Here is a 12,057-nt window from a genome sequence, read left to right on the forward strand (position 1 = left end):
ATAGTACAGGAGTAGTCAAACTGCGGCCCTCCAGATGTCCATGGACTACAATTCCCATGAGCCCCTGCCGCTGGCAGGGGCTCATGGGAATTGTAGTCCATGTACATCTGGAGAGCCGCAGTTTGACTACCCCTGCCATAGTACATCAATCAGACTGTACTTTTTTTCATACATCAACAGACAGTGAATCGATTGTCAGTACTAATTTTTGCTGCGCTGTCTTGGGGTTCACACTTTATGTTGTAAACGGTTGAGATAAGGAGTTGTAAATTGCATAAACCAATTGAAGTGAAGTAGTAAAAAGCTTTGACAAACAAGTGTCCAGATTCCAGCTCCCCGTTTCATTCTATTAAGACTTCGTCAGCAAAGTTTCTCTGAATTCTTCCTTCATATTCCCAGAGCAACTCCCTTTGAGCTGACACCTTAAAATACTCCTACAACCACATGTAGCCTTCTGTCCTGCAGTAAAAAATTTTGGTCTCATTCCTGAGAGGAAATCGGTGCTAGCTTGGTTTGGGGAGGCCTCCTTAGACTCTCATGAAGTCGCCTGGATCTTCCCTCTGTCAAGAAAAATAGGGATGGGCAGCTGATCAACTCCCCCAACATTCATTCATTCATTCATTCATTCATTCATTCATTCTTTCATTCATTCATTCATTCATTCATTCATTCATAGATTGATTTGTATACCGCTCGTCTCAGACTCATCGTTTAAGGGCGGTGAAATGAGGGGAGAGGGGAAGGGGGGGAAGAGGAGAGGGAAGCCCAGTAACTGTAGCTTTGACTCTGACTGGCCTCAGCTATTGGCCCAGCTGAAGAGCTCCATCTTGCAGGCTCTGTGGAACTTGGGACGTTCTGTCAGGGCCTTGATGTTCTCAGGGAGTTCGTTCCCCCAGGCTTTTTTGGCCCTGGCTCTGGTTGAGGCCAAACCTATTTTGGGTCCCCAGGGATCCCCAGTTGGTTGGATCAGCAGCTACACAGGGACCTGAGGGCAACAGGCGAGGGACAATAGAAGCTCTTTAACATGGTCCCCCTCCAGCTATGTCCTTGAAGAAAAAGCAAGGTTTTTGGTTAGACTCTCTCTCTCTCATTGTGGCTGGCTTGCAAATGCCGTAAGGCAACCACACTGTTCTCTCTGCCGTGGCTTGGTGTCGTGGCTAATAGTGGCGGCCTCTAATACGGAGAGCCGGGCTTGATGCCCCACTCCTCCACATGCAGCCAGCTGGGTGACCTTGGGCCAGTCCCAGTTCTCTCAGAGCTCTCTCAGCCCCACCTACCTCGCAGGGTGTCTGTTGCGGGGAGAGGAAGGGAAGGCAAGTTTAAGCTGCTCTAAGAAATCCAGAGTAACATGCGGGGTACGAAGGAGCGGCTCTTTTCCTTCTCTCCAGACGTGCGGCTGGAGCAGTGCTACATGAAGTGGGCGGAGGACGAGTGCACGGAGCCCCTCCCGGGAAAGTACCGCATCGACTTGTGCTGCTGTTCCGTGGGCTCGGCCTGGGGCAGCGACTGCGAGGAATGCCCCAAGCCCGGCTCCGCGGAGTACAAAGCCATCTGCCCCCGAGGACCTGGTTTCGCCAACAGGGGGGACGTCCTGTCCGGCCGACCTTTTTATAAAGGTGAGTGGAAGACCGAGGAAGGTGACCAATCGCAGCTCCCCCCATCAGATCTGAATGCCCTGCCTTCCGCCGGGGGTTGGACTAGATGACCCTGGAGGGTCCTTCCAACTCTAGGATTCTAGGATCCTACCACTGGGGCCCCCCGGCAGGACCACTCAAGAAGGCACTTGGCAAGATGCCCTACAGTGGGTTTCCCTGCTTAGGGCCACAGACGGGGGATGCAATGGATCCTTTTCTCTCCAGCGTGGCATAATAGTTAAGGAACAGTGGCCTCGAACGGGGCTGGATTCCCCACTCCTCCATATGCAGCCAGCTGGGTGACAAAAGACTAGTCACAGTTCTCTTAGAGCTGTTCTCACAGAGGAGTTCTCTCAGAGCCCTCTCAGCCCCACCTACATCCCAGGGTGGGAGAGGAAAGGTGTTTGTAAGCCGCTTTGAGACTCCTTCGGGTAATGAAAAGCAGGGTATAAAACGCCAGGTCTTCTTCTTCCTCTTCCAAAGGAAGTGAATGACAGCTGCCTCTCCATTCAGGGTTGGGGGGGACGGGATACAGCAATAGCAAGGAGCACTTGCACACTGTATTGGATAAGGATCTTTTGAGGCTTCCTCGTTGCCTTTGCCACCTTCTGAGGTTGGCAGTGCCTGGGCCAAAGGTTCCCCAAATACAACCTTCTGCCCTCTGAAGTGGCACCGCTTAGGTTTCCTACCTCAATGAGAGCTAGAGCCTTTGGGGGAACTTCTAGCAGCCTTTTTCATAGGCGGATGAATGCATTACATAACTGCACACCCCTCACTCGCCCTTCGAAAGCTTCCTAATTGGCCTTCCTTTGGCTTCTTTCCTGGAAAGACGTGAACGAATGTAAGATGTTCTCCGGACTGTGCACCCACGGCGTCTGTCGCAACACCATCGGGAGCTTCCGGTGTCTCTGTGGCAGCGGCTTCGCGCTGGATGCCGAGGAAAGGAACTGCACAGGTAAGGCAGAGGCCAGCCCGTGCCCCCGTTTCTCCCCCCCCCAGACTCCCCAGGGTTCATAGCCCACTCCTGCACATGCAGCCAGCTGGGCGATCTTGGGCCAGCCCCAGTTCTCTCACTCAGCCCCACCTACCTCGCAGGGTGTCTGTTGCAGGGAGAGGAAGGGAAGGCGAATGTTTAAGCTGCTTTAAGAAATTCAGGGGTACGAAGGAGCATGAAGGTGCTGTGAAAGTTGTGGTGGAAAGAGGCATCAAATTGCAGATTTTGAGGGCGGGGATTCCAATGCCGGAATTGTTCACCAGTGGAAGGTGGTGTGTGTGTATATATAAAATAAAAAGTTGTATAATTTTAACATTAATATAGACATTCAGCCTTTGAAGGTCCTGACTGTTTTCGTTTGGGCAACTTTGCAGCAGCCCTGGTCTTGCTAACCCCATTCCATCCTGTTTCCCCCCCCCCCTGTAATTATGCAATTAGAACACATTGTGGTTATCAGAAGTTTGCCCAGAGCATTCCCAGTGCTGTTACACCGTGTGCATTACTGCCTCCCTGTGCTTGGTTTCTGTAGGGGTGCACAGGTATATAAATAACAGAAAAATCACACACGCCCTATCGGTTTATGATTAGCCTGTGTGCAAATTAAACCTAGCTGTAGTTTGTTATTGCTTGGGCTAGGAGGAGAGATTAAAAACAGCTCAAATGAATGATAGTCAATAAATTAAGCCAAGTCTTATCACATCTCGGAAGCTAAACAGGGCCGACCTTGGCTAGTTTTTGGATGGGAGACCTCCAAGGATCTGGGTGGTACTTCCTCTAAGGAACACTAGGGGGTCATGAGGCAGAGGCAGGCAATGGCAGACCCCCTCCAAATATCCCTTGCCTTCCTGCCAAAAAGTCCTCAGATCTCCTGGCTACCTGACACACGCCATACAATAAATAAATAATCATGTGTATTTGGGAGCATTACTTCCTGAAAAGCTAGTTTTCAACATGCAGGGAATGTTGATGGGATGCTCATCCATGCCAAGATGAGTTTCTGCTCATTTTCTGTGTGAGGGATTTGTTGCTTTCTTTAATGGAGAAGGATTCAGTCCTGAGGGCTCCGCCTTGCAAAACAGTGTCTTCTGTCTCCTTGCCACACTTTGGGGGACAGATCAGCGGGGCGAGAGGGACGTGTAACGACCCCAGCACTTTGTCGCCTGCTCAGCCAGGGTGTAAACTGCACGGAGCTTTTATTCCAATCCCAGGTCGATTCAGTCCCTGCCCTCTACACAGAATGCGATTTCCTTTTGGATTTGGGGCGATTTAAATTTTCCTTCTGCAGCAAGAAGGATTGATCCGGAGTGACCCTACCTTTATTGTGCAATATCTTGGAGTGCTTTTAATCCCCAATATGTTTAAAAATCGCATTGTTTTGAATCTGGGCTCTCCTCCGTGATTGGCTACAGGTGGTCATGTGACAAACTTGCCTTAAAGGAGAAGCCCCTACGTTCTCTCAACTTCTGTTGGTTTTGGATTTTTTTTCTGCCTTCTTCGATCCTTCTCCTCCTCCCCCCCTTCAAGAAAAGGATTTTTTCCTCCCTCCTCTGACTTCTTGGATCCTCTTCCCCCCTTCAAGAAAACAAAGAAAGAGTCTCCATTTGCCTCCCCCCCTCTTCTGAGCCTCCCTCATCGCGTGCAGAAGACTTTCCTGTTTCAATGGGGAGGAGGGGGGAGAGAAAGACCCAAGTTCAAAGCAATCTGAATTCAACAGGATTGACAATGGAATAAAGAAAGCAAGTGCAGGCTCTGCCCAGGTCTCTCTTCTGCCCCTCACAGACATCGACGAATGCCGGATCTCGCCAGACTTGTGCGGCCACGGCTCCTGCGTCAACACGCCCGGCAGTTTTGAGTGCGAATGCTTCGAAGGCTACGAAAGCGGGTTTATGATGATGAAGAACTGCATGGGTGAGTGAGGGAGTGGGGGAAAAGTTTTGGCAGGATTGAAGCTAGGTTTCTTTACAAAAATTGGGACAGCTGGCTGTTTCATCCAGGCTACCCCACCATCTCTCAATGCCCACCTTGGAATCACCATAAAGTACCACCAGATGTACTCTAACTAATATTTATCTATTTATTTTATTTATCATACTTCTATACCGCCCTCCCCGGAGGCTCAGGGCGGTTTACATTATAACAGAGAACCTTACATAAAACAGTCTGTAGAACATCTACATTGATAACCAACAATTGCAACCAACACAACACAGTATAACAGTAAACAGTTGTGATACAAACAGGTCCAGGGCTTGTTGATGGGATTCTGAGGGGGGTGGCTTATTGATTTAATTCTGAGGGGGGGTGGGGGGGGAGCAGGGGCCCTTGGTCGCTGTAGATTACGTCTGGTCTCGGCCAAATGCCTGGTGGAGGAGCTCCTTTTTGCAGGCCCTGCGGAACTGTTTAAGCTCCGTCAGGGCCCTGATCTCCTCTGGGAGCTCGTTCCACCAGGTAGGGGCCAGAACAGAGAATGCTCTGGCCCTGGTCGAGACCAGACGGACTTCTTTAGGGCCAGGGATTCTTATGGAGCATGAGCATATGCTTATGGAGCATATGCTTATGGAGCATATGGAGCATGAGCCTCAGAAAACATTCTTGCCTTGTTTGGACAAAGGCCAGGCGAGATAGTCAGATTGTTTAGTCTTTTGCCCTTTCCTTACCCCCCAAAATACGGCATCCAAACTGAATGTTACAAGGGGGTCATCTGAGTTCCACCAACCCACATCTTCCATTCTGGTAGCTAATAAACCAGTCTTTCTCAACTCCTGTATTGCTGAGAAACCCCTGCAACATTCTTCAGACTTTGAGAAACCCCAGAAGTGACACGATCATGCAGAGTATGGTTGGGAAACAGAGCTGTGGACACGCCCACCTGGGCCCCTCCCCTTCCCACCCCCTCCAGGCCTCTCATTGGCCGCCGTGGGGAGTCAACATCACCATATATGGCCATAATACCTGATAAATGTTTGACAAACTGAAAAACTATATAACATATTAATTAACTCCTACTCATTCAGGAAACCCTTCTGGGGTCGTCAAGAAAACCTCTGGTTTTATCATCTCCCGTGTATCGGCGGCTGTTTGGTGGGGAGTGGGGTACAGAACACACGGTGGGCTTGTGTGGCAGAAAGAACAAAATTATGAAGAGATGCCAGAAACAAACAAATTCAACGATTGATAAAAGTCAACCGGCAAGAGGGCTGAATTTTGTCAGCGACAAATCCCCCCTCCCCCCCAATAGCAATTACTGCTGGTCAATATAGTTGATGAGAACTGATTTCCCAAAAAACTAGAGGAAAGACGATGTGACACTCTCAGTCCGCCCTGGATCACCCAATGTTCATCTCCCCACCCATGCATTCCTTGTCTTTCAGATATCGATGAATGCGAGAGAGACCCCTTGCTCTGCCGAGGGGGGGTCTGTGTCAACATTGAGGGCAGTTTTGAGTGTCTGTGCCCCCCAGGACATGAGCTCACTTCTGAGGGTAACGCCTGTGTCGGTAAGTACAAGTGAATGGATTCAGGCCTCCAAACCCTATTGTATTGGTTTTCCACCCTATCTCATAGAATCATAGAATCATAGAGTTGGAAGGGGCCATACAGGCCATCTAGTCCAACCCCCTGCTCAACGCAGGATCAGCCCTAAGCATCCTAAAGCATCCAAGAAAAGTGTGTATCCAACCTTTGCTTGAAGACTGCCAGTGAGGGGGAGCTCACCACCTCCTTAGGCAGCCTATTCCACTGCTGAACTACTCTGACTGTGAAAAATTTTTCCTGATATCTAGCCTATATCGTTGTACTTGAAGTTTAAACCCATTACTGCGGACTCAGAGTCCACCCATTCTCTGTGGACTCGCGGTGGAATGCATCATAATTAAAATACATTCACCTAAAAGACAAGCTGAAATTAATGCTACTATGAATATATTACAGAGTTAAATATTGAAATCAACCAACCTTTCCATCAGACTGCCCAGTCCCTGTTATTTGTTTGTCCAGAAATCTTCATCAGAATTCCAGTAATATCTTGTTCTAGAGCTGTTAACAGGCACATACTCCCTTCAAATTTTCATCAGTGTTTGAATGGAGCATGTGCCTGGGGCCAGTGTGGTGTAGTTTTTTAGGAGCAGTGGCTTCTAATCTGGTGAGGTGGGTTTGATTCTTCACTCCTCCACATGCAGCCAGCTGACCTTGGGCTAGTCACAGTCCTGTTAGAGCTGTTCTGACAAGCAGTTCCATCAGAGTTCTCTCAGCCATACAGAGTAAGCTGCTTTGGGACTCCTACGGGCAGTGAAAAGCAGATAGTATAAAAACCAACTCTTCTTCTTCTTCATAATTGGAATTCTGATGAAGATTTTTTTTTATTTGAAAATAGTCTTACCGGAAACCATACAATTCTTGATAAGCTAGTCAAAAGGGAGCTCTTGATAAGCAAGTTAAAATAAAGAAGCCTTTATGGAGGTTCTTGCTACCACAAAATAAACTTGGAACTTTCCTTATATATTTGCGTCTTTAGCTACCCATGCCATGTGGCCAGTTTATTTTTGTGACAATCCCAGTTACTAGCTAGAGAAGGAAGGAAGTTGTATCACCCATTAGTTGGGATAGGAATTGGAGGGGATTTTGACAGGGGGAAATGTCTCTGCAAACGCATAAAAACTGGTTTGCTGCAACCCTAATCATGCAGATATCGAATTTTCATTTTCCTTATTGTCGTAGAGAAGAACTACTATGGAAAATGTGGTTCAGCTCCTGATAAATCTTGGGTATCACCATGATATCCAGGGGGGAAACTGGATTTGATTAGTGGAATGAGGATGAGGAGGAACAAGTTAATCTGCACTTCCCCTGCCTCTCACCACACCCCAGTGTGCAGATCTGATTCCCTTCCCTTCTGTCAGCATTCCAAAAACCCTAAATAGATCCCCTTATCTCAATAAGGTAAAGGTAAAGGTATCCCCTGTGCAAGCACCAAGTCATGTCTGACCCTTGGGGTGACGCCCTCCAGCGTCTTCTTGGCAGACTCAATACGGGGTGGTTTGCCAGTGCCTTCCCCAGTCATTACCGTTTACCCCCCAGCAAGCTGGGTACTCATTTTACCGACCTCGGAAGGATGGAAGGCTGAGTCGACCTTGAGCCGGCTGCTGGGATTGAACTCCCAGCCTCATGGGCAAAGCTTTCAGACGGCTGCCTTATCACTCTGTGCCACAAGAGGCTCTTCTTATCTCAATATACTCCCCAATAGACAAACACTTGACCACTGTAGTTTAAATGGAGCCAAATGGGATGCTTCCTGGGGAACTAGCTCAAAATGGGCAGCCATGCTAGTCTGTCTGTAACAACACGAGCAGTAGTCCAGGAGCACCTTCAAGACTAACTAAATTTGTGGCTCTGAAGACATGAACAGTGGCTCACAGAAGCTGCCTTTCCCTGCCACAAAGGTTGTTAGTCTTGAAGGTGCTCCTGGACTGTTGCCCTTTTCTGCTGACTCAAACGCTATCTGAGACCATCTTTTGTCCTTTCTCTGTCTTCGTCCTCTCCCCTCCTGTCTGAAGACATCAACGAGTGCTCCCTCAGCAGCAATTTGTGCCGTAACGGCCACTGCGTCAACATCATTGGGACCTACCAGTGTGCGTGTGATTCTGGGTTCCAGGCCACACCGGACCGGCAAGGCTGCGTGGGTGAGTCTCCTGGCTCCTTGCCTCCTGGGATCAGTGTTGCCCCCGACATCTAAACTGGTGGACATGCAGAGCAGGGAAAGCTCTCTCCCCTGACCTGAAGACTATGGGGTGTTGTCCTTCCCCACTATGGTTCTCTTTACCAGTGCCGTCTTTGACCAGCGATCTCCTTCCTTCTCCTTCCAGATATCGACGAGTGCACCATCATGAACGGGGGCTGTGATACCCACTGTGCTAACTCCGAGGGTAGCTACGAGTGCAGCTGTAGTGAGGGATACGCCCTGATGCCTGATAAAAGGTCATGCACAGGTGAGGGACAGATCTACCTGTCCACCCATAGCTACCGTGGCAACGTTTCTCTTGGAGTGAACCCCGGAGGATGCGAGATGTATGGGAAGGGCATTTCAGAGGTCTTCTTCATGTTTCTGATTGATAAGCATGACACGACAGACTTTTATTACAGTCATGGACCAGCATAAGATGAGGTGATATATCTGCTAAAACCAGAATTTAAGATATCCTAAAATACAGTATCGTACAAAATAAAACATGCAGTAAGAGTGTATGCGGACAAGCCTCGACCTGGGCCAGGTTCTTTTCGGTCCTGGCCCCTACCTGGTGGAATGAGCTCACAGAGGAGCTGCGGACCCTTGGAGAGCTGACTGCTTTCTGTAGGGCCCCCTTAACATCTGGTACTGAACAGCTTGCTCAATAGATTCAGCCACGAGCTATTCCGGCATTGCTGTGAAAGCAGGAAAGGGGGTGGCATTCTCGCATAGTTACCGTGCTGGGGAAAGGGGGCAGAGCCTGGACACTACTCCTGCCTCAAACCACCTCTTTTCTCTCCTCCCCTTCAGTCCTCTTTGGGCAGGACAGGAAAGTATGGTCAGCTGACATCGCTTCCAGCATAGTTTAGAGCTCCCCAAAGCCTGAAATTATTTCAGGAACTCCTCCATGGTCAAAAGGTTGAAAAAGATGGAGTTGGGATAGTATCCAGGAGGGGTCAGATCCCCTTCCCCTGCCCTGGAAATTTGCTGGGTGACCCTGGGCCAGTCATTGGCCTAACCTTCCTCAGTGGGTTGATGTGAGAAGAACAAAAACAGTGTAAGCTGCTTTCGGTGCCCCTTAGGGAGAAAAGGCCAGTTATCCTTATCCATGATTCACATATATTTGTGAGCCTGGAGGGTGGGACGTGTCCGGCTGCCCGAGTTCAAATAGGGCCAATCGGGATGCAGCCAGCAACACTGATTGGCCCTGCCCCTACAGCTCCTGCCCTCCCTCCCTGGATGCTAGCAAAGTTCCTCTCAGACGCGCCAGAGACAGAGAGAGACACACAGATCCCTGCCAGACCGAACACGAGCCCTCATTCCCTCCTATCACTCCTGCTGCGAGGGAGGCAGAGAGGGGCACAGAGAGAGCTGCCCCAAGCTGCTGAAAGAGACACAGAGAGCCACCCTTGCTGCGATGAAGGGAGAGACAGACAGACAGAGTTAGCTGCCCCAAACTGCACACCCTCCTACAAACCAGCCCTCATTACCTGCTTCCCTCCTACAAACCAGCCCTCATTACCTGCTCTGCCTCCTGCTGTGAGGCACACCAGCATACCGAGAGACACACAGCGAGAGGGAGAGGGAGAGAGACACACACACACAGAGAGATCTGCAACTCCCAGTGTCCCGGTGTCCCTACACTTGTCCTTAATATGGAAACTTCAGCTAGTGCAAAATGCAGCTGCTAGGGTCTTCACCGGCACACTTTGGAGGGCCCACATCCAGCCTGTGCTGAAGCAGCTGCATTGGCTGCCAGTTGCTGTCCGGATCCGGTCCAAGGTTCTGGTTTTAACCTTTCAGGCCTTACGCAAGTTGGGACCCACATACCTGAGGGACTGCCTGTTGCCCTATGCCCCCCTGCAGGGCCTTGTGCTCTGAGGGTGAGAATTTGCTGGTCGTTCCAGCCCCAGGGAAGCGCGCCTAGCCTCAACCAGGGCCAGGGCCTTTTCGGTCCTGGCCTCTACCTGGTGGAATGAGCTCCCGGGTGATCTGCGGGCCCTGCGGGATTTGTCAGCTTTCCTCAGAGCCTGTAAACAGGAGCTCTTCCGCCAGGTCTATGGTTGAGGCTGGGGTCAGCGAAGTAGAACCATCACCCCTCCGCTGGGATTGGAAGTTACATCATTCCTCTCCACTCTCCCTGCTGCTCTCTCTGGTAGGGGGGGTGGAAATGAGATTATTTTCTGTCATGTTGGGATTTTTTAAAGTCTTTTAATGGGTATTTTAATGGGACCGGACTATTGTTACCCGCCAAGAGCCTCTCAGGGAGTGGAGGGAAATGATGATGATGATGACATTGCAAAGCTAAAAAAGAACAAAGGAGGGTGGCCAAGATGACGAGGGGGTTGGAGCACCTTCCTTTTGAGGAGCGGCTGAAGAGTCGGGGGCTTTTGAGTTGAGAAAAGAGACCATTCACAGGTGAGAGAGGTTTATAAAATGGTGCGTGGGGTGGAGAGAGTGGACAAAAATAACTTTTCCCCCCCTCTCCCAAATTACTAGGGCAACCAGGGAAGCTGATGGGTGGAAGGTTCAGGTCAGACATAAGGAAATACCACTTTACTCTGTGTTGGATGATAATGTGGGATTCACTGCCAGAAGATGTAGCGATGGCCATAGGAACTGCATAAATTGTGGACGGCATTGGTGGTGTTTTGTGGTTGATGTTGTTATTGATAATGACAATGAAATAACAATATCATGAATGTTATCAAGGGATGGAAAATCGGGTAGCAAAAGGACTGCCAAGGGAAGGCGAAGCCCCATGGTTTCTAATGCCGTGATTCATACATACACACACTCACAAATACCCAGTGCTTCACCTCTGAATTATCATTCCCCTGTTATGGATTTGTGTTATCTTAGGGACCACCTGTCTGAATACGCCCCCTAGGGAATGCTGCAGTCAGCTACAGCCAACCGATTGGTTGTCCCCAGCCCCAAAGAAGTGTGATTGGCCTTGACCAGGGCCCGGGCCTTTTCGGTCCTGGCCCCCGCCTGGTGGAATGAGCTCCCGGTGAACATCAGGGCCCTGAAGGAGCTAAGCACAGTTCCGCAGGGCCTGCAAGACGGAGCTCTTCCGCCAGGAATCTGGTTGAGGCCAGTATGCCCAGAAGATCAGAACAGGCCCTTCGCGGTCTGGGACCCACATATCTGGGGGACTACCTGTTGCCCTATGCCCCCCCGTAGAGCTTTACGCTCTGCAGGTACCAAATTGCTGGTCATTCCTGGTACTAGGGAAGTATGCCTGGCCTTGACCAAGGCTTTCTCGGTGCTGGCTCCTATCTGGTGGAAGGAACTCCCGTCTGAGCTACAGGCCCTGCGGAGCTCTCAGCATTCCACAGGGCCTGCAGAATGGAGCTCTTCCACCAGGTTGAGGCCGGAGCAGTGAGGAAGATCTGACTGGAGCCTCCCCAGTGCTAATCAGCGGTGGGCCATGTGTCATGGATGGCCACCTCTCCCTACTCCCTTATTTAGATATGTGTTTGGGGGGGGGGGGGGTTGGAGAATTGAACATTACCTTCTGCCATGCTGGTGGGTCGCTTCAAGAAAACCTCATTAGCTGAAAGACTCTGCCCCTGTAATTCCGGGGAGATAGAGTCAATCGAACACGTCCTCTTAAGGTGCCCTACTTTTAGCTCTGCGAGAAATAAATTCATCCTCCCATTACTCAGGAATTCCTCCACCAGTTCAAACAAAGAAAAAGTAAA

At 50.0% G+C, this 12,057-nt stretch overlaps 1 protein-coding gene across 1 annotated transcript in view; it reads left to right on the plus strand.

The window, feature by feature from the left end:
- Nucleotides 1–12,057, plus strand: part of FBN3 (fibrillin 3) — a 215,551-nt gene that overhangs the window by 132,402 nt on the left and 71,092 nt on the right. The window contains exons 24-29 of the mRNA XM_077331715.1: nt 1,389–1,616; nt 2,464–2,589; nt 4,408–4,536; nt 6,000–6,125; nt 8,181–8,306; nt 8,490–8,612. Of these exons, the coding sequence (XP_077187830.1) occupies nt 1,389–1,616; nt 2,464–2,589; nt 4,408–4,536; nt 6,000–6,125; nt 8,181–8,306; nt 8,490–8,612 (858 nt within the window). The remainder of the gene's footprint in view (nt 1–1,388; nt 1,617–2,463; nt 2,590–4,407; nt 4,537–5,999; nt 6,126–8,180; nt 8,307–8,489; nt 8,613–12,057) is intronic.

Source organism: Paroedura picta, chromosome 4 (assembly GCF_049243985.1).
Source record: "Paroedura picta isolate Pp20150507F chromosome 4, Ppicta_v3.0, whole genome shotgun sequence".
Classification (NCBI taxonomy): Eukaryota; Metazoa; Chordata; class Lepidosauria; order Squamata; family Gekkonidae; genus Paroedura; species Paroedura picta.